Source organism: Diabrotica undecimpunctata, chromosome 4 (genome assembly GCF_040954645.1).
Source record: "Diabrotica undecimpunctata isolate CICGRU chromosome 4, icDiaUnde3, whole genome shotgun sequence".
NCBI classification, from domain to species: domain Eukaryota; kingdom Metazoa; phylum Arthropoda; class Insecta; order Coleoptera; family Chrysomelidae; genus Diabrotica; species Diabrotica undecimpunctata.
Genome location: NC_092806.1, coordinates 67,800,063 through 67,823,800, shown reverse-complemented (window position 1 = coordinate 67,823,800; position 23,738 = coordinate 67,800,063). Strand labels below are relative to the sequence as shown.

Sequence of the window (23,738 nt, the reverse complement as noted above, 5' to 3'; positions counted from 1 at the left end):
TTAAAAATTTCACCATTATTTGGAGGGAGCAATTATTGAAAGGTACTGAAAAGGAAAAGGTCATTTGTATAATATAAATAACATTTACATTAAAATCATTTTTCATTCTTTGTAGTAAGAATCTAACTATAAAGTGCCCTGTTATTCCCCAAGCAAATATTTCTCACCAGAAAAATCCCCCTATCTGACAATACCCAATCAATACACATTGAAGGAAAGGTTTCACATATATTTGAGTAGGTAGGTACTTCACATTTGTATTTACAGGGATTTCACATTAAATTACATATATAAATATAAGGCACAAATTGAAAAAAAAAATTAATTATTCAAGTGTACTTCTTCAACTGTTACTTTGTGTGTTGTGTTTGTGCAAAGAAACTAAAAAATATATAGAAAATGGATAAGTGGCTTTTCAGTTTTAAGGTAAATATAAAAAATAGTTAAAAGTTACAATCATTTATATATATATATATATATATATATATATATATATATATATATATATATATATATATATATATAATAGAGAAATCACATAAGCATTAACCATAACTAAATTTGTACCTTCTAGGATGCATGTTCAATAGTTTAAAATAATTATTTTTTGTTCACATCAAAAAATCATTTCCTATACAATAATTAATGGTACTTATTGGTTTTTTTAAGTACCATATAGTTTACAATATCTTTATGCTTCTTCAAAAATCAAAATTACCAACATATACCTGCTGTGAATGAGAGGTAAAAGTTCAGTAGATTTTGTATAGATCTTTTAAGCTTCTTAAAATTAAATTTTGTGTTTTAATAAAGCAAATTGTTTTTTAGAGTAAACATCAGGAAACAGAGACAAATAAGCAGAAAGATTCCCCAGTACCACTTGATGTAGAAAAGCCAGGTTGCAGTCATCAAGTTGAAGGCTCCCCTATTTATCCTGCTCCCACACATTCTCATATTATGAGTGACAATGGCGATACTATGGTAATGTATTGAAGCAATTGATAATTTTATAAAAATTACATAAAAACACAGACTTCATATCGTATTTATTTATTAAAATTATATAGATAATATAATTAAATTAAACTATAAACTACAAATATCAGATATAATTACAGAAATTAGGTATAATATGAGAAAGATTTAAAACTACTACAGTAGTGAAATACATTTGTATTTGACTTTGACTAATATTTTATTGATTTACACCATCTAAATTATGATTATATTTTTAGAATGATCCTACACCAGCAAAAAAGAAAATAAAAATAGAGAAAGCATCAAAGAGTGAAAAAAAGAAGACTTTTAACAGCTCTTGGAAAAGTGTACCACAGTTTAAGAATTGGTTAGAAAAATCAATAAAACAACCATCATCTGAGGGTAATGAGTACGCCTATTGCAAGGTATGTGATTGTGATATTGTAGCTCATAAAAGTGTATTACTAAAACATTCAATAAGTGAAAGGCATAAATTAAATTGGACAAAAGTGGCGAGCAATACTAAACTCACTGAATTGTATAAACCAAATGCTGATGATGTAGCTGTAAAAACGGCAGAGTTAAAGTTATGTGCCTTGTTGGCAAGCAATAACCTGCCATTTTTATTAGTAGACACCCTAACTCCTTTAATTCAAAATATATGTTATGACTCGAAAATTGCTAAACAATTACACTTAAAACGAACCAAAGCTAAGTCAATTATTTGCAATAACTTGGGGTATAATTTTCTTGAAGAACTATATATTAAATTAAGGGAGCCAGGATGTTTTTTTTCTTTGGTTATGGATGAAACTACTGATATTTCAGTAAAAAAGCAATGTGCATTCACTACTATAATTTATGAAAATAATTCAACCAAAACACAATTTTTTGATCTTGTCGAGGCTCATGGATCAACAGCTAGTGATTTATATGGTATTCTAAAGAACTGTTTAACTTCAAAGAATATTCCACTGACTAATTTTGTAGGGTTTTCATCAGATACCACCAATGTTATGGTTGGAGAGTTTAACTCTGTATTTTCCAAGTTAAAAGAAGAATTTCCACACATAGTATGCATTAGATGCTCATGTCATATGGCACATTTAGCTACATCAAAAGCCTGTTTAAAATTACCTAGGCATGTGGAAGATCTGCTACGGAACATAGGCAGTCATTTTAATAGGAGTGCTTTGAGGAGACACAAATTTATAGAGTTCCAAAATTTTTTTCAAGTGAAAATTCACAAGATACTCTCTCCAGCCATAACAAGATGGTTATCTATTAAAGAATGTGTCGATAGAGTACTTGAGCAATATGAGCCACTTAGAGCATATTTGACAGAGTATGTATTTGAAGACCCGTCAATTACAACAGAAACAATGTTGGAAACCATGTCAAATTTGTTCACACCGGTGTATCTAGAGTTTATGTCATATTCTTTAGGACTAATGACAGATTTCAATTTACTCTTTCAGTCAGAAAAACCACTTCTTTGTAAGGTTCAGCCACAAACTGAAACTCTGTTGAGAACGCTGTGTTCTAATTTTATAAAGATGTCTGTAATAAAAAGAACCAACGACATATTTAGACTTAACCATGAAAACCCTACAAATTTTGTTAGTTTACATGATATTTATATAGGAGTTGCTGCAACAGAAAGCTTGAAAGAATTAAAAAAAAAGCCAAATTTGAACCAAAAAGAATTTGATAGTTTTTTAAATGTATTTTAGAATTCTATATAGAGTTAGTTAGTAATATTAAAAATCGATTCACCTTTAACGACCCTATCTATAAAATAATTTCAATATTGGATCCCAAAATTGCACAAAGCTTTGAAATAAAATCATTACAATGTGTAACTAATCAATTCCCTATTTTAAAAGAATATGTTAATATTCAGGAGTTAGATAATGAATGGAGAAGACACGCTTTATTAGACTTTGAAAAATTAAATTTAAATTCAGATGACTGTGAGCAATATTGGTCTCAAATATTTAATTTAAAAAATGATGCTAATGCTTTTTTATTTCCGAATTTAAAAAAAACGCTACAGCTACTTTTTGTTTTGCCATTCTCTAATGCTAGTGTAGAACGTATATTTAGTGATTTGTTTAACATAAAAAGTGACAAACGGAATTTATTAAACTCTTCAACAGCAAAGGCTATTTTGGCAACCAAAGCAGGAGTTGAAAAGAATGGCGGTTGCTTAAAATTCATACCATCCAAAAAAATGCTAGGCCATAATACATGGAAAGACAATCAGTAGCTTGTATTTTAATATAGTATGTTTCTACTTTAAGTATACCTATGTTTTTGTTTTAATAGAATAATTTACATTAGTTTAAGATATTTAATCTGTTGTTTACTTGTAAGTACCATTCATAACTGATTATTAAAGCTAAAATATTACAAATGATGTATATTTTTCAAAATATCCTATTTTCCTGATAATATTTTAAGTAAAGAAAATAACTTGGCAAATAATTTGCAAACTTTTATGTCTTCAGTTTCTGAGGAAGACAAATTAGTTGAACATGTTCTTTTTGTATTCACATTTTACCGATCTGAGGTATATGCAACAGTTTTCAATTGCAAAGGTACATTTTCTTTGCTGATATGAATAACAGGAGTATCATTGTTATCCTCAAAAGCACATAAGTAAACTCCTTCCACAATAAGTTGTCTCTAGGAAACATAGAAAAATACCATGGAGGAACTAGACAGGTTCATCAATTGCTCATGACACAGGACACAGTACATAAGGTATTCTGAAATAAAATAAAAAAAAGTTAAACTACATAATTATAAAAAAAGTATTACAAATATGTAGGAAAGAGTCATAATTATAATTTTTATTGTATTCAGTTTCCATAGATATTTTACTAGAACCTTGCAGTTCCCAGTTGCCACTTTAAGAGCATATTTTCATATGCCTATGATGATGGAATAGTTCTTATTCTTAGTACCATATAAGCATTAAAAAGTGAACAGGTTCCACAATCAAATGAATTGTAGTTAAATAGGATAAAAATATATATAATTATGTACTCACCTATTAAAATTAATCCAGTCTAGATGCGCCATATTCTTGTTTTTAAGTTATAACATAACCATCAAGGGCAAGGGTGTACCAGTATCACACACTTTTTTTGGGCATTTCGCATTTTAAGGCACTCTAACCTAGCCAAGCTTTTATATGACAGTTAACATACTCTTAAATCAACAAATAAAAATTAAACCTCAATCCTACTTATTTTCTTTTCAGTTTCTTGTTTATTTTGTTTACCATCATTTACCATTTTGTTTATTTGTTTTGTGACTGTGACACGCTTTCAATCCATTTTCAATCATGATTTTCAATCACTATTACAATGACAACTGACAGGACGTGACAGATGACAGTAAGGACATAAAAATAAGGTTTGTTTGATGTTTGTTGATTGCTTCACACGTTTTACAACACAGCGCATAATTTTGGACAAAATCGCATAATTTTTGACAGGGAGGTGCATCTTTCCATGCCCAGCCATTGGTAACACTGAGCAAGACAGAGACGAACTAGTTCTTGCGTTAGTAAAATAGCTTTAAAATTTTTATTTCTGTTTGGGAACAATCGTTTTTAATATTTTATCATTTTTTGGATCGTTCTGAATAAAAAAGGTTAATTGTTTTCAACTTATAAACAATTTAAAACTGAAAAAAAAAAACGAAAAATGATGATTGAAGGCTCAAAAACACACAATTATTTTTGAATTCACCACACCTTGTTCTATCAGTGTCTGATACTTTAGTTTGGGCTTATTTAATTAAAAATGGTTTTTAGTTGTTTGAGGCCCTTATCACAACCTAAAAATGGATTTATACAAAACTGTTCAATAAATTAGGACCACTTTTTGTATGAACGACCTCTTGAACATTATTCTGCTATAGTAATGATATATGAAATATATGAAAGTGATTATTCAAAAAATCTCATGGGAATATTTTTCCCAAGGAATTCGAGGATTTCGTCTCGTATAAACATATTTTTCTGAATTTAAAACCAAAATCCTATTATTTTTCTATCATACATTGATTTGTTATTTATTTATTGGTCCTCTAGATTTTTTTCAGTTCTTAAAAGGTTTATTTATAAGCCAAATTAGTGTAATGTAAATATTTTACATTTTTACACAGCAATTCTTATCAGCAGTGAAGACGGGAAGTCGTAAATTTTATTACATCTTTCAATGCGAGATAATATAAAAATGCGATGACTAACTGGAATGTTTAAGATTAGAGAAACATAATATGCCATGTTTATTGGAAATACTCGACATCATTAGCACGTGCAAATCCAACCTTGTCGCCTAATTTCCTATGAAATTAAAATGGTAAATATTTTAGGGTCCATTTATTTTTTCGGGCATGCGTATTTACGAGATCCATGAGGTTTTGAAACATCTTTATTACAAGTCCATATATATACATATTACATTTTGCATGTCCTGCAAATTCTTCACTGTGCACTAGTCGAAACTGGTTAAAACGCCCGCTTACTTCGAATGATCGCACACTACCTACTGACGAATCTCAACTGAAACCGATTTGAAATTCAGCTAAATATATTTGCATTTATAGGTCGTTGTTGTCGTCGTCGTCGCTATTAGACAGTTCTGTTTCAAACTCGTTATCGTCTTCTATATTTATAATAAATTATGCGCGTCATCCATAATAATTTCTCGGCTGAAATACTTTCTTCAGTTTTTTTAACATGCTCGCAAGTATTTGCCTATATCTCTTGCGTGAGTTCATTTAGCCTGGTGTTTGCTATCTCTTAAACATCTGCTAATTTAAAAGTGGTGTTTCTTGCCGCAACTTTATTTTTTAAAAAGACCCATATTTTTTCAATCGGGTTAAGTTCTGAATGATATGGTGGTAAACATAAATGTGGTGGAGTGGCCGTACGCTGTTTCTAATTGGTCTACAGTATGCAAAAGGTTTTTAGGTTAGGACCTTCTTGATGATGTGTTGACTATTTGTTTTCACCTTTCTTAATTACCTTCTTTACCATACTTTCTCAGACATCATTTGCTTGAGCTACTAGCTCTATTAGAGATAAAATCTTTGTCCCACTTCATAAATAAATAATTGTTTAAAGATAATTTGTCTCCCTTGGCTGTATACCACGTTTTTATTGTTACTTTGATTTGATTTTAGATAATAGATATATTAAAATAAACATAACTTAACTTAAGTTTTTAGTTCCTCAATATAAAGTCTTACAAAACGACTGTTAGCATAAAGACAATAAATACTATAATAATATAAAAACTGTTTTACCAATGTAAAAACTAGGTCGGCTCTGTCTTGTTCTGAGAACGCACAGCAAACAAATGAATGAGTCAGATTCATGAGATTTTGTAAATAGTATACTATAATATAATATATATTTTGTACTTATTAGTTTGTTAGTTTGTTATCCAAAGTGCTTTGTTATTTTCGGCTTTAGTAAATTGAGACCATAACACCTCGAACGTCAATATACGGCGGCTGGGGCTGGGACTACGGGCCCACTTTTTAAAAAACATGTTACAAATTGGAGGTTGGGACAGTAAATATTATAAATTTTAATACCTTATTAAATCTTAGTATATAAGTTTAATATCTTAATAGATATTAGATGGAATTTCAAAATATTAGATCAGGTAAAAATTTTAAGGGGAGTGAGACAGGGGTGTATAATTTTACCATTGATATTCAATCTGTACTCGGAGCACATTTTTGAAGAGGCTCTAAAAGATATTGATGATGGCATCTCAATAAATGGAGTCAAGCTCAATAACCTGCGGTATGCAGATAATACAATAGTGTTTTCCAATACCATAGAAGGGCTGCAAAACGTAATAAACAAAATAACGGAAACAAGTAGAAAATATGGACTGGATATAAACACCAGCAAAACCAAGCTAATGATCATCAGCAAGGAAAACATAACTGGAGCAAATCTGTATGTGAACCAAATGAGAATTGAACGTGTCTCACAATACAACTACTTGCGAACTATAATCAATGAGTCGTGGGACAATACCAAAGAGATTAAATGTCGCATTGGAAAGGCAAAAAGTGCATTCTTGACTATGAGTTCTGTGTTCAAGAGCCATGACCTCACTCTAGAAAAAATAAAAAATAAGGCTCCTTAAATGTTATGTGTACTCATTGCTTCTGTACGGAGTAGAAACGTGGGCATTGAAGGCGGAAACTCTATCTATAACTCAAAGCAGATACGAGCTACTTCAATTTTGCAAGGTAAAATTGAAGGAAAAAGGGCCCCAGGACGAAGAAGAATATCCTGGCTTGCTAACCTGAAAGCATGGTATAGAAAGACCTCAACACAGCTATTTCGTATAGCAACTAACAAAGTCATCATAGCCAGAACGATCGCCAACGTTAGGAACGGACAGGCACCCTAAGAAGAAGATATTTATTTAAAAATTCCATTAATTCACCATTCAAGCACCGCTCCCCTCCTTATTTTATATAGTATATGATTTACTGTAAATATATATAACTAAAATGTGTTATACTGCTATGTTGTGATCACACTCAAAATAATCTTACTATGACTTAAATTTTAAAAAATAATAGTTTTTTGATGTCGATTGTATGCGACATTTGTATTTCTAATTATTTCCCTTCATTTTTTTATGCTTTATAACTGATCTCATTTTCAGCTATTCATTCATTTACAATAGAATTACAAAATTAATAACAATTTTTCACCGTTGCACAACAGTTACAACCTCCTAAAAAAATAATAATAAAGCAAAAAATGTCACAAGTAAACATTATATCACAAGTCGCAAGAGACTCATTAGTTTACATTTTTAACAGCTGGAATGACTCTTCCATATACATTCTCTCATTTGAGTTTCCTAAAAAAAAAAGAGGACTATTATAGTTACCCATCCCAAACCTTTTCTTGCCATGTGTACTGGAAAAAACAATTTTTATATAAATACCCAGGTCCTTAACACAGCTCGGGGGGTTTAATGTAAAGGATTCGCGCACAATCATCACCAAATATATTCACAATATTTCGGTATTATTAAATAATAAAAGTGGAAATCAAATTTAGCCAATTTTTTTATAGAATGGCAAGATACGAAGCTCAATCATCATGCAAGGAATTAGCTTTGGTATTCAACGATTTACACAAAATACAACTAGTTGGAGGACAGGAAGAAGGAAATCATTTAATTGGCATAATCACGTGTTTAAATGCTTTAAATCTCGCCGAAGCTGCCAAAGATAGAATTAAACCAATCGATTTGGTTGACATATATGTTGGAGTGGCCCTTAGAATTAAAGCTAGTTTGCCCAACTTCGTTCATCCTATACAAAGGTAAGGTATATTTTATTTTTGCGTTTTAAAATTTTCATTCAACAAGATATATAGAGAGAATTATATTAAGTTAAATGTGTCGATAGCAATTAAAGTAAATTGTATACTCACGATTAATCAAGCCATTAAGAGCGATACTGGGAATATTTATATTCCACTATGCATCAACAATTTACCCATATAAATTACCATCTTTCTTGTACTCATTGCGTTAAGTAAGGACGATAAATATACGAAAATGGTTGCGTTTCGATTTAATTCGAGTCTCCTACCACTCCCTAACACGTGTTTCTGGGTCTACCCGTCGCCAGAGAGAGTTTGTAAGAAGACTCTTCTTACAAACTCTCTCAAGAGGAGTCTTCTTAAAAACTCTCTCTGATGACGGGTAGACCCAGAAACACGTGTTAGGGAGTGGTAGGAGACTCGAATTAAATCGAAACGCAACCATTTTCGTAGAATTATATTACTTATCATATTACTATTTGCTCACGTTAACAGCTTCTCTTTTTTTCTCAGGTGGTTGTAGTTTCCCTTGGAGTTAGTGTGAATTGTTGCTGTGTTATGCAAGTTCTTTTAAAAATAATAACTCAAATTGTTTGCGTTGCTGCTCCTTAGTGATCCTTCCTTAAGCTAATTTTACCTAATATATATATATATATATATATATATATATATATATATATATATATATAGTAAACTCTTAAATATTGGGGAAATCTGCAAGAAAGACTCTAATGTGTATCAATTGTTTCGCCGAACGTTTTCGCCAAAGAGAATTAATTTGGCTTCTTCAGGGCTGAAAGAGAATAAATTATAATTAGCTACCATATATTATCTATTAAAACATTATTGATCTTACCGTAACTTAGAATTGTAGAGTTAGAATATTAAAAAACTTTGCTAGTAACATAGTGGTGTTTTTTGTTACTATGTGCAAAAAAAGTTTTTTTTTAAGGTTTGAAATGTATGGTAGCTTTGAACTTGACACGTAAAGGCTTACCCAAGGTTAATCGAAAAACCCAATGTAACTACATTTAAAAGGAGGTAATTCTTTGAATTGTCGGCAATAACTAAAATTTTGATTTTTAGATAGTTTAAAAGTGAGGTTTTGTTTTAGCCAGAACGCAAGCGCTGACAACTTCATTGTTCTTATGAATCTTTATGTCGTTAAGGTTCATTGGTAAAAAACGAATGAATTTAAATCCCAGTATTGGGAAATATTATTTTGATTTACTTTATTTAATATATTCAATAATTAATATTTCTTTATTTCTTTATTCTTTATTCTAATAATTCTTTATTCAATATAATATAATTAAATAAAGTAAATCAAAATAATATTTCCCAATACTGGGATTTAAATTCATTCGTTTTTTACCAATGAACCTTAACGACATAAAGATTCATAAGAACAATGAAGTTGTCAGCGCTTGCGTTCTGGCTAAAACAGAACCTCACTTTTAAACTATCTAAAAATCAAAAATTTAGTTATTGCCGACAATTCAAAGAATTACCTCCTTTTAAATGTAGTTACATTGGGTTTTTCGATTAACCTTGGGTAAGCCTTTACGTGTCAAGTTCAAAGCTACCATACATTTCAAACCTTAAAAAAAACTTTTTTTGCACATAGTAACAAAAAACACCACTATGTTACTAGCAAAGTTTTTTAATACTCTAACTCTACAATTCTAAGTTACGGTAAGATCAATAATGTTTTAATAGATAATATATGGTAGCTAATTATAATTTATTCTCTTTCAGCCCTGAAGAAGCCAAATTAATTCTCTTTGGCGAAAACGTTCGGCGAAACAATTGATACACATTAGAGTCTTTCTTGCAGATTTCCCCAATATTTAAGAGTTTACTATTTAACTAATCTGCAAAGATTAAATTTCTTTTCTATATATATATATATATATATATATATATATATATATATATATATATATATATATATATATATATATATATATATATATATATATACTTTATACTTAACTGCACCATACAGAGAAAGACCAACAAGAAATATATAAAAAATTAAAGAAACTATTTTGACAGACATACCACTTCCGTTTTTACCGGAAATAAACAATTTTGGAACACCCTATATATTATTGCATTTTTAGATTCTACGTAAAATTTGTGTAAGGTACCAACGGTCTAAAGTTCATATTATTTGAGTTATTCATCTTTTTTTTTTAATTTTGACATCTTCTTCAAGTTACTTCTCCTATCGGAGGTTGGAAATCATCATCGCTATTTTAATTTTATTGGCCGCGCTTCTGAATAATTCAAATGAGCTGCAACCGAACCGCTCTCTCAAATTTCACCTAGATATTGCATCTTTTTAATTTTAACAGTTTTTATGACTTCACATTCTTTCTTCATTCTTTGTAACACCTCTATATTAGTTACTTTTTCAGTCCACGATATTCTGTGGATTCTCCTGTAGCACCACATCTCAAAGGAGTTTAATTTTTTGATTTCAGACTGTTTTATTGTCCACGCTTCCATACCGTATAGTAAAGTAGAAAAAACGTAACAACGTAGCATTCTTGTGCGGATCTCTAGATTAAGGTTACGGTTACAAAGTAAGTTCTTCAATTTTATGAACGTGTTTCTTGCCATTTCTATTCTAGATCTGATTTCTTTTGTTTGATCTCCATCTTCGGTTAGCCACGTTCCTAAATATTTATATGTTGTTACTCTTTCGATCGTTGTATTATTGATGATCAAGTTATCTACATTTTGTGGTTTTTTTGAGAATATCATTTATTTCGTTTTCTTAAGATTCATTTGCAGTCCGTACCTTTCACATGGATTGTATACATGTTGTATTATGCACTGTAGATCTTCCATGTCACTTGCAAATATGACCGTATCGTCCGCATATCTAATATTATTAATGCTATTACCGTTGACCAAAATACCTTCCACAATATCCAATAAAGCTTCATCACTTCACTGTAGACGTTGAATAAGAGTGGTGAAAGTATGTACCCTTGTCGAACTCCTAAGTATACTTACTTCCTCTGTCAGTTCTCCTTCGACTCTTATTCTTGCTTTCTGATTTTGATACAGATTCGATATAATTTGTAGATCTGTACTATCTATGCTTTTGGTATTAGGAATACTTAAAAGCTTTTCATGCTGAACTCTGTAAAAGCTTTTTTAAAATCTATGAAGCAAGTATATATGTCCAATTTTGACATAGAGACAACCTTTTTCAAAGTTAATAGTTCATCCATTTACAAACATAATTTATTAAAAACCTTTGCACATAAAGAGTAAGAGCTGGCATTGTCCTGATGGAAGGGGATGCAACGATTCCAGTTGTTTTTCTGGAATTCATCAATCACTTATGGCAAAAAAATGGTTGCATACCATTCAGCATTGGCGATTCTTCCATTTAAAGTTCAATAAAAAGTTCAAAAAGGAGCTAATTCATGTGACAACAAAACAAACCATTTGCATTTGAATGGGTTGCACTCGTGTCGATTATTTTCATTAACGGACCTCGTGATATACTATATTTTTCGTTGTGTTGCCATGCGCAAGAATAAATAAAGTGGATGGTTTGCCTATACATAAAACATATTACACAATTACCCATGAGAGAATTTAGAATTTATATAATTTATTTTCTATACTCAGTCCACAAACATTCAAGCATTGGTCTTGTGTTTTGTTTATCGTCATGGCGAATCCAAGACAAATCGGGTATTAAATTGAATGGCATATTGGTTGGTATCATCAGAATTCTCGAAATGAGAACTTCCTCATCTTTATATTTTCCTTTGAGTATCGTCGCGTGTAGTATATTTCCTATGAGTTTTCACAGCACCAAACGCGACCCGTTATATAGTTTTAGTTGGTTCAGATTTTAAATTACGATGACGACCTTTAGTTGTAGCCAAGCACATGTCTTCGTTTGTTACACAGTCGAGAGATTTGAAGGGAATGCAGTGGATTAACGATTTGATTTGGATTTTTAAGTTTAAGTCATCTATATCCTCGTTATTTTCTGATAAAATTGTGCGTTTACTAAACCAATTGTGATTTTTGTGATTAGCAATGATGTTTGGGAACACTTTGTTAATGAGCTAGGCGAAGACAAATCCAACAAATCAAAAATCATGAAAATCAGTCGAGTCGTACTTGGTTAGAAATGGTTAACACGATAAGCACGATTTATGACTTCATGATTTTAAGCAAAAGATCAAAAATGACTTGAATTTTATAAATTTTAAATTAAATAAAACTTTCCAAGATCGTTTTATAATGTGCTAGCGTTATATTTGTTGTGACTGTATGTTGTTCTACATGTGGCGGTATTAGCTTGACAAAAACTTTTATAGAAAAAAAACTGATGTGACAGTCCAGTGGGACTGTCGGTAGAAGTTATACTTCTATACACGCGTTCGCCGTTAAAAATTTATATGGGAGTCAATCTACACAATTATTACATATGTAATGCTATAGGTAAGAGAGACCAGAAAGAGAAACAAAATTAGGTATATGGTCCATCGTTTGCTGTATATAAACAACATTTGACCTGTAATAGGAGTATAGTAAATGAAGGATTGAATCAATATTTTGATGAATATATGTATGAAAGGAGTTGGAGTTGAATGCAAAAAAATTTTTTTACACATACTCTGCAGTAAAATTCATTGTTTATTTTGTTATTAATATAAAAATACAATGCAATACACTGCAACATAATTCAATATAATAATACAATACAAATTAAAATGCAATATTCATAAGTATTTAAAAATGACAATATAAATAACTTACTTACACATATAATATATTACTTACAGTATATAATAATATTAATAAAATAAAAATATTGTTTCGCGATACAACTGTCAATTTGTCTGACATTGACAGATACAAAATTTAATTGTTGTTTGTTGTGTATATAAGTGTATATACACATTTGAACTTTCTAGAGATATTTACAGGTTTTAATTTATAATTTAACAGTGCTCAAGACAAATCTGAACAGAAGGGAAAAATAATAATAATATTAATAAATATTAAATATATTTACAAAAGGAACATTTTTATTCTCGAGTGAGAAAGAGAGAGAAAATATATCTTCTATCTCTCGCTTACCTATATCTTACATATGTAATGATTTTGCCGATTCACTCCCGTACAAATTTCCAATGTAGAACGCGCGTACAGAAGTATAACTTCAAAAATCTACTTCAACATACAAATATTTTAAAATATCTATCTTTAATTGTTCAATGTTTCTAATATACGTGTGTTCTTTTACTGATATTTTGTAAAGTTTCTACTGCTTAATCTCATGGTGCAGTATATATTGTAAACCCCGAAACCGGTCATCCCTTATTACCAACAATAAAAAATTAAAATATTGAATTGTTTTTATTGTAACTTGGGCCACCGTTTTCGGGCTCTACAATTTCAATCTATCTTCAGGTTCCCGATTAAAGGTTACTTATCCACTAGCAATATAACTGTTGGTCTAGACCAATATTCTACATCAACACTACCCTGGCATAATCGAGGTGTTAGTATACCAACTTTACACAATTCTTTTTGTATTGTTATTGGTTAATTAACATTTTATCGGGACCTGCAGATGAACTAAAAGACTGATAAGTATTTCTTTACCTATTTTTTATCTAATTAAAAATTAATTTGGATTGTATTTATTTTAGGTATTACTTGGGATTGGCACGATTATCATCAGTGAATTCAGTTGATGCAATACCCAAAAGATTACAGTGGTTAATGACTCCCTACGGTTACAAATTTTTCGTATCACATAACTTTAATAGTGACCTTGGTAAAACTAGAAACTTACCATTTAGTTGTATTGGAACCAGCATAGATCCACTTGCTGTTCAAATGAAAGTAAGTCAACAGAACTATATAGCAATAAGTAATCAAAATATTATATACTATATTCACCCACGACGCGCTAAAAGTTTAATTATAAATACAAAAACTTAGTAATAGATAATAGACATAATAAAAGCGACAAGCTGGCGCGTAAAGAAATAAATAGATACTGTATTACGATTTAGTAGTAGATATTCCTTCTTGAGCCCGGTACAAAGATTCTCATTTAACGTATTATTAAAAGTTCAATATAGCTCTATCTCTATCACTTACATGGAATGCTCGTAAAATATTTCTCTTTACATAGAATGCTCGGAAAATGTTTCTCTTTGGAAAATGGCACAAGATTATCCCGTCGAATAGCCACCACTGTGGGTGGCGGAGGTTTTATTACGCTCGCAGCTGCCAGATTTTATACAATTTATGAAGATAAAAAGAAGTACACACAAAAAAGTTAAGCGTAAAAGCATTAAGACGTTTTAAAGATAAAAATGATGTTTCTGCATAAAAATAAGGTAGTGCCATGGCCTACCTCACGGGCCGCCACTGATAGTATTTTGCAGTGGATTTTTTTTGGAAGATTAACAAAAGTTGATTGTAACCACTTTTTGAGAATTTTGCTTATATTATATATTGTGCTAAATAAATATTTTGCAGCATTTTTATGACGGTATAATCCACAAGTCTTAGGAATTCTGAGTGAAAATCATTAGGGCCTATTACTTTGCCGTTTTTTGTACCTTTAATGGCGTACTTTACTTCCTTGATTGTAAATAAAAGTTCAGTTTTTTATTTAATCTTTATTTTTTTGTCGATGTCGTATCGCAAAAACTTTGTTCCATGTATTCGTACAAATATCCTTATTCTGCTCTATCCCCAATACCAAATTTCCCTGATCATCTATTATTTTTCTTATGTTTGTATAAACCTCATTTTATGTTTTTGTTGTAATAATTCTATCTCTCTGCAATTGATGTTTAACGAATTATCTCTGGCTATTTTGATAGCTCTTTTTATATTGCCAACTCTTTATATTGCAATGAAATCGTCTATTAGCCTAACCATTTTGACATAATAAGGTCGTTATATAGAAATGAAAATGAAAAAAATCAAATTGACTTTGTGAATTTTTTAAATATGTATATTGTTATATACAATATACAATAAAAATTAGAATTTACTCATATTAGGAAAAATCTAGATGTGGCAACAATTGATACCAAAAGACAGCATATATAAAATGGTATTAATGGTATCAAAATATCAATTATCATGTTCCTATATGCACTAGGCCAAAGAAAACATGACGATAAATGGTTAGGCGAAACATATCTGTAAAGGTTAATATTGGGGTAACTCAAGATAGAAACATATGGGGAAATCCACCCTGCATAGGATTAAAGGCAAATATGTTTAATGCGATATAAAAGTTTGTATGCAGCGCAGGTATTAATAGGTGTTTATGCCTTAGGGCAACTTAAAAATCCTCGGACTCTAAGAGGCACAGTAGTAATATCCTTCGTACATAAATATATTTTTTCAAAAAGTAATGTATGAGTCAGAGAGGTAGACGAAACGGAATCTCAATAAGAATTTGCAAATTCTGTTAACTTTAGATTGTAAAGACTATATCACTACCGAAATCTAAGAATTTTTATTTTTGATTAATAGAATCATTTTTTTAGATATACAGGGAACATCTTTTAGAGAAGGCTTTGCAAATTTTGTTAACACCGGGACAAAAAAATGACACACAAGATAAAAAGACAGATATTAATGATGCTTTAATGTATCTCGAACTTTTAAAAGATAATGTTGCTGTTGACGCCCGTACCGTATTTGGAGCCTCATCGGAACAATGTAAGTAAAACAATCAAAACAATATTATGTTGTTTATTTCACTGTATCTTCATCTCTTTCACATTCATAACGCCAAATATCTTAATTCAAAATTGAAAAAGATTATATATCTCCAATCCCTACCTCCACCTAAACCACGTCATCATCGAATGAACCCTCTTCTGTTCCCAGTAGCAGTAATGCATTGATTAGTGTAATAGCGTCAGAGGGCTCGGGAGACTGATACCTCGGATCACTGAAGAAGACATCGAAGAGGATGTCGAAGGCTCGGCGCAATGATAATCGACGCGGTTCAACCCGGAAGACTGTTAAGTTTAATATTAATTCGTGTAATAATATTAATCTTAGCACTAGGTTTAATTGTACTAACCGCGGAAATCTTTTGAAATAACACCTTTTATTGTCTGCAGCAAATATTTCGATTCTTCTTGTATTGCTTTTTGCAGACAATGGAATACTGTGGATTGCGGCAACAAAAGTACTGCAGACTCCTAGCATAAATTCTTTAACAATCTTATAACTCTGAAAATGGCTTCTGGTGTTTATTCAGCGTCCAACATATATGCAAAGCAGCGTCTGCAAATTTTTTGTGTTTTTTGGAGCGAGACTTCTCTACTGGCGCCGTATTACTTTTTTTCTCTACAGATTAGATTCATAACGATCGTCAAAATTTAATAAAAGTCATAGATGTTATTCGATTAATAACAACATTGAATCATCTGTTAAATTTTTATAATAATTCTAGTTTTAAAATAATTTTATATAAACACAATTATTATTTTTAAACATTTAGTTTATATAATAATCAAATTTACTATCATATGATATTTTTTTATATTTTATTATTAATATTTGGTCTGATTTGGACAGGTTAGTCATAAGTAAACAACGTATGCTTCTATGCTTTGTTAATACGTTAACAGGTGGCGTTAGGAGCAAACGTAATAATTTATTGAATTTCTTTAAAATATAAAAAATAAATAAATATTAAAATTACTTTATTTAGTTTTAAATATTTTATTTAATTTTTAAAAATACAGAAAACATAGTATGAAGTTCCGCGCTAGTCTACAGTACCGCCTCCTGTTCCACTTTTTTAATATAACTTATTTTTAAACATCTTATTTAGTTTATATAATAATTAAATTTACTATCAAATTATATTTATTTGTATTTTCATAATTTCATAGAAATATAATTTAATATAAATACAATTAGTAAAACATTTTAAAAATTTTCATATTTATAGTCACAGCGAAGAGTTCATTTGTGTACCTAACTAGTAGCTGGCCATTAGGTATACAAAATGTCAAAACTGACCATAGTTTGTTATTTTGATTTTTGAAATGTTTCATAATGTTTCTTTTTAATTAATTTGAAAGTACAGAAACAAAGATTGAGGTTACGCGCTAGTCTACAGTACCACCTACGGTACTACTTTTTTTTGTAAGAAGCTAGATATGTCTTGTGCTTTTCTTGGGAGCTTCAATTCCCAGAGGAAACTTTTGATGAAAGTGTTGATGTGTCGTTTCATAATGTCCCGTTAAATTAGTACTTTTAATAAGAGCGACAGTTTTATTGCATATTAGACAAATTAGAACAGCGCCAGGTCTATCTATCAGGAAGCGTAAAATAATACTGTTCAGTCCATTCGGTCAAAAACTTCCTATTTCACTATTAACTTTACTTTATTTTTTCAACTCTACGGTGGCAATGAAACGTGGAAAAAAGCTTTTAAAAATCATATTTAAAATTTATATTTCCTTGTGGCAACCAAATATTGGTCGATTTAGGGCCAATGTTTCATAATTTATTTTTATTGACACTTCTATCGGAATATAGTAATATGATACGTGATGTCAAAGCTTAAGAGATTTCCATTTTTTTCGTAGAGAATGTACATTATCATAGGCTGATTCTATATCTATAAAAATTGCTGAAAGTGATTTGTTTTGAGTAAAAGCAATATTTATATCACTTACTAGATTACCTATATTTTCAATGTTTTCTAATGTTAATAAACAGTTCAAATTAATGGAACGATGAAAATTGTTCAAACAATACAGTGCATTCAAAAACATACTAAACATTATTAGATGTAAGAAAACAGTCCAAAATGTTGTGTTGTATGTTACCCATCTGATCAGAGATATATTGTGCACTACGAGATCGATTAATTTTAAGCAGATATGATGATGTACGATATTGGTTAAATCTAATTTGGCATATAGTTATCATTCTGTTTTGGCTCCATTTTCGAAAACCTTGGTTTATCAGTAATCTAGTTTCATATTGCTCTGTAATGGTTGCCGTTATTTATGTTCTCATAAATATACTTTTCTTCGCTTTCTTACTTATGCTCTTGGATATTTCTGATTCTATATCTATATCCAAGTCTAAACTTTTTTAAAACATATTATTTCGAAATTAACAAAATTAAACCCCTTGTTAAATTTTAGATCCAGTAAAATGATCTCACATATTTATTTTCTACTATACTGAATACTAATATAAATAATACAATTTCAAAATATTTCAAAAAGTTCTAAAGCTTAACTTCCCTTTAGTCGGTCTTCGATTGTGTGTTTAAACATTGTTAAAAATGTAAACAAATTTTCGTATTCTAATTCGAAATTTCGAAACTAATCCAATGTTTTCGGACGTTGCAAGATGTACCTGTTATATTTTCATTTCTTAAAGTTCCAGTCCTGTGTTATATGTGATGGGTATTTTTTATGTGGTCATACATTTAGTTTATATGTTTGCAGATATTGTCGTATCGAGTAACTGTTCTAGCTGAAGTAAAAAAAGTACCAAATACATTCATCAACCTCGTTCTCTACTTTAGTAAATATCAAATCATCAGCACAAAAAAAAATGATTATCACCCTATCGCTCATTTTATACTTTCTAGATTTTGCACCTTTCTATAAGTGTATCCAAGCTGATATTTACAAATAAAGTTAAGGTATATACTCATTTATGTCTATCTCTCTTCTTCATTTTTCTATCCATTCTTTCTTATAGGAAGTTTGTTTGTCACCGTAACCTTCCAACCCGATCAGATGGGTTAGAAGATTATTTGAATTAATTTTCATTAATTCCCACAAAATAGTATATAACTGTAGTAGGTGTAGTTCAGTCTCGGTCACCAGGGCATTATTTGTTATCTAGCGTGGTAGACCATGTTGACGTCTTGTCATCTTTTTGACCGTCTTGTCATCTTTTTGACCGTCTTGTCTACCAATTATGCACCTGAAGTTGACGTTAGAATCTTGGTGGTTGATGCTATTCTTTAAAATTTTTCGTGCTTTCGCTTTATTTGATTTATGTTTCCTGTGTGTTTCCTGTAATTAAGACAAGGGGATTCATTGAGCCCCATGCTCTTTAATTTGATCATGGATGAAATCATCAAAAGCGTTAACAAAGGAAGAGGATGCAGAATGAGAAACAAAGAAATCAAAATACTCTGTTACGCAGTTGACGCAATATTGATAGCCCAAGATGAAGATACAAAGACTGGTTCAGAGATTTAACATAGCAAAAGAATTTAATATGACAATCTCATCTCAGAAAACTAAAACAATAGTAGTCAGCAAAGAATTATCCAGATGTAAAATAGAAATTGATGGCATCAGTATTGAACAAGTAATGGCAATAAAATACCTGGGAATTACACTGTCTAGCTATGGAGACCTAGACAAAGAAGTGAGAGATCAAATATAAAAGGCAAATAGAATGGCAGGATGCCTTAATAACACTATATGGCGAAACAGACACGTTAACACTGAGATGAAATCAAGAATTTATAAAGCCAGTGTAAGACCAATAATGACATATGCCTCAGAAACAAGACCCGACACAGCCACAACGCAAAGGCTACTGAAAATGGCAGAGATGAGAGTACTGAGAAGAATTACAGAAAATACGCTGAGATCGAAAGAGAAGTGAAGACATTAGAAGAAAATGTAACGTACAGTGTATAAATGAATGGACACAAAATAGAAAAAAAAAGAATGGAATAACCACATAAGCATAATGGAGGAGACCCGTGTCGTCAAAATAGCAAGAGATAAGTCACCAATCGGCAGAAGAAGTATCGGACGACCGCGCAAAAGATGGAGTGATAACCTTCCATAGAGGTATTAATCCGCCAATGAACAAGCAGAATTGCTTATAAAGAGGAAGAAGATGTTTCCTGTGGTTGTTATGAATTTTAATCTAACAATATCTCTTACCAAGTCGTATTGAGCTTAGGTAACTCCTCTGTATATATCTTTGTTGTGTATCATTAAATGTACACAGGTAGACGGACCGAGCGTTTAACGTTAATTATGAATGTTCTTGGGAAAAATACTTTTTTAAAAACTGAACTCACAATTAAAACTTTTATTTTCGACTTACAAAGATGTTAGTAACAATACAATAAATAAAAATCAGACTGAAAATATTGATTTTTACATGGTGTTTTTATAATTTTATAATTGCTGATCTTGCTGTCCGATACTCGCAATTCAGTCCAGAATGTTCAAGCGGTAGCCCTGTGTTGAATCCACGTGGTAGAATTCACTGGATGGTAGCGGTCATTGTAATGTAACTTGTTGAATCCGAACGACTTGACGAAGTGTAGGTGCTGTACTAAACAGATTACTACTTTCTGATTTATCAGGTCTTCGAAGCTGCTACTTAAGCACTACTTTTTCATTTTTGTAGTGAGGAATCGAAGCCACATCATTCGGCACTTACCTTTGAGATACCTAGGCCGCCATATCTAAAAAATTTGAAAAAATAAGTTAGTTAAAAAATTGTTTTCGTTACTGTTATAGAAAAATAAGTGACTTTCTGAATTTTTTTGCAGGTCATCAAGATAAGGTGGCTCAATGGTGGATGACGATTCTGTCTATCGCCTGCCATTGGATTTTAGGCGATCAAGAAGCGGAAATACTTTACAAGAAAATCGAGATGGTACCAGAACCCTTAGCATCACTCAGTGATCCACTACCAAAAGCGATCGTGGCAGCCTTCATAGCTAGAAGAGATTATTTGACTCAGAATTCAAGTATAAGCCCTAAAAAGATTTTATTGCAATGCGACTACGCCAGCCATCTTTTAGCGGATAGTTTGACTTTTACTGTTTGTAAGAAAAAGGACCAAACAGTTATGGTAGGTTTTTATTTATTAATACTTTTTTAGTTATTACGATACCTTCTATATCACCACTTAAGTCACAGTGGCAATTGAAATACTGCGAAAGCAACTACCATTTGGCTTTTTTAAGTGTAATTATCACCAGCTTATTATTAATGGCAAACGCACTATAATATATTCAAAATATCTTAAAATGCGTATGTGATGATGATTAAGTCTAGATTTAAGTTGGAAGTTCTGTTGATATTAACTCGTTGGTGTACCGTGCTATGAATGATATGTCTAGAGTGAAGGGCTCAGCATCCAACGAAAAGTGCAAATTTCAATTATTTCCAATTTTGTGTGTATGAAAGATATGTAGAAAAAAAAATGGTTTTTCTAGAAAATTTTAATACCATCTCATCTTTTGAATCGAAATAATAATTTAGTTTTGTGTGATCTTACTGTCCATCAGGAAATTAATGCAACCTACACTACAACAGGTAAGAAAAACTGATGACTGGTTTTGATTCAGCATTACAATTTATAAGGGAGGAAATTGTGAAACCGAAAGTTCTTGCAATTCCGTGAAAACTAGTGGGAAATGATCACCGTGGATCAATGTATATTGTGTATTATAAACCATCTTACGTCAAGGCGCGGAGGACGAGGGTCAAGGAAATTGATTTAAACTACTTGAAATTATGGAGAAAATAAGATACTCAGTACATCTGATTAGAGCAATCAACTACCGAAATACAAATATCACGATTAAAATACAGACAAACGAAACAAATATATATATTGGCTGCATCATAAGAGAGTACAACATACACAGGTTAATATTGTCGCCGCTTATTCTTTAAATTCAATAATATATCTTTACTTATTTGATAGTCAGGTTTTGTTTCAATGATAATGACAAACATCACGAAAGAGTTGTCTCAAAGTTGTTCGTTGAGGTGCATTGTGATTGCATTGCATGTTAATTGAAGTGCAATGTTTCTTCAGTGCAACTTAAAGCTCAGCTTACGTCTACACATTTTAAGCTAGGGAGATGTTTAAGATAATTGTTGAAATAAAGTTTAATTCAGTAGTCTGCTGTATAGATTTCGAAAAGGCATTTAATAAGGCCCGACACGAAACACTGATGCAATTACTACAGTCTTAGAATATCGCTTATCAGGCTTACTTACCATCTTATACTGAAACCAACAAGTCCTATTAACATAGAAGGACAACTTACCGAAAGGTGGGGTGATATAGATAAAAAAGGGGCGAGACTCATATGGTCTGCGCCGTTATTTTTTAGCATATACAACGAATCAATATTTACTCTTCATCGATATCGCAAAAATATGGAATCATAATCAACTGTAAAATGATAAACAATATAGGATTGGTGGATGATACGGTCATCTTTCAAGTACAGTAAAAGAACTCCAAAGATTAGTCAACGGTACAAACAATTTGTTAAATAAACAGTACGGTATACTATTGCGAAGAAGTATCTACAAGAAACCAAAACGGAGAGCTATAAGAGTGAACAAAGAAGTTAACTGTGTACTTGGTTTCGTGGGAATATCGAGTGAAGTCGCAGTACTCAAAATCAATGCCACGACAATTAACATGGATATATTCAGCCATACTCCCCAACTTTCGAACGCTTACAACAAGAAGTAGAAATATTCCATGAGCAACTAAAGCCATATGCCCTAAAGTACACCAAAAAGCAAGAAGTTAATGTTCTGCTGGAACACTAAAACGCTAAAATTGGCAAAGGAGTCGTTGCAAATACTGTTTATATTGGGAATAAAGAATGATAGAGGAGATCGACTCCTACAGTTCTGTCAATAAATAAACAATGTGATAATAATGACCACATTTTTCCAGTTACTGTCTTGAAGACCTGGAAATCTCTAGGTGACTGTCCCCAAAAAGTTATCAGAATTCTATATAAATTACAAAAACATATCCAGGAGCTGATGTTTACTCAGACCATAACCTTTTGTTAGGTTTAAGCTACACAAGCAAAGAGTCTGTAAAAGAAAAGTCTAAAAACGGGGTGTCATCCAGACGTTAAAAGATATCATCGGAAAAGAAGAATTTACAGAAGAACTCAAGAACAAAATAACATAGTCAAAGATATTAATCAAGAAAATATAAGTGTAGCTGATATATGGAATAAATTAAAAATATGTTATTCAGTAGCAGACCGTAAACTAAAAACAGGGAAAAATATACAGAAGCAGATAACAGAAGTGGATGACAGAAGAAGAATTAGAATCCATGGAAGATCGCAGGAACAGAAACAAAAATGAAAGACGGTACAAAGAAATAAATATAATCATCTACAAAAAGATCAAAAAAGCAAAAGAGTTGTTACTGGGGAAACAATCCTGAAATAGAATCCCTGTAAAGAAGCATGACACTTTTAATCTACATAAAAAATCAAGGGCGTAATAGGAGAAGACAACTCGCGAAGAAATAACAATACTGG

General features: G+C 31.1%; 2 protein-coding genes and 1 long non-coding RNA gene across 3 annotated transcripts in view; 2 read left to right on the top strand and 1 right to left on the bottom strand.

The window, feature by feature from the left end:
- The window catches only part of SREBP (Sterol regulatory element binding protein), a 49,522-nt gene that overhangs the window by 18,911 nt on the left and 6,873 nt on the right, over positions 1 to 23,738 (top strand). The window contains exons 7-10 of the mRNA XM_072529661.1: positions 8,114 to 8,365; positions 14,068 to 14,263; positions 15,937 to 16,111; positions 20,970 to 21,274. Of these exons, the coding sequence (XP_072385762.1) occupies positions 8,114 to 8,365; positions 14,068 to 14,263; positions 15,937 to 16,111; positions 20,970 to 21,274 (928 nt within the window). The remainder of the gene's footprint in view (positions 1 to 8,113; positions 8,366 to 14,067; positions 14,264 to 15,936; positions 16,112 to 20,969; positions 21,275 to 23,738) is intronic.
- Positions 385 to 2,711, top strand: LOC140439629 (uncharacterized). The gene is made up of 3 exons (XM_072529662.1): positions 385 to 426; positions 829 to 981; positions 1,236 to 2,711. The coding sequence occupies exons 1-3, from the start codon at positions 400 to 402 to the stop codon at positions 2,709 to 2,711; spliced, it is 1,656 nt and encodes a 551-aa protein (XP_072385763.1). The 5' UTR covers positions 385 to 399.
- Positions 2,706 to 4,514, bottom strand: LOC140439630 (uncharacterized). The gene is made up of 2 exons (XR_011950667.1): positions 4,034 to 4,514; positions 2,706 to 3,749 (listed from the first exon to the last, which is right to left on the bottom strand). It is a non-coding gene; the product is annotated as an uncharacterized lncRNA (long non-coding RNA).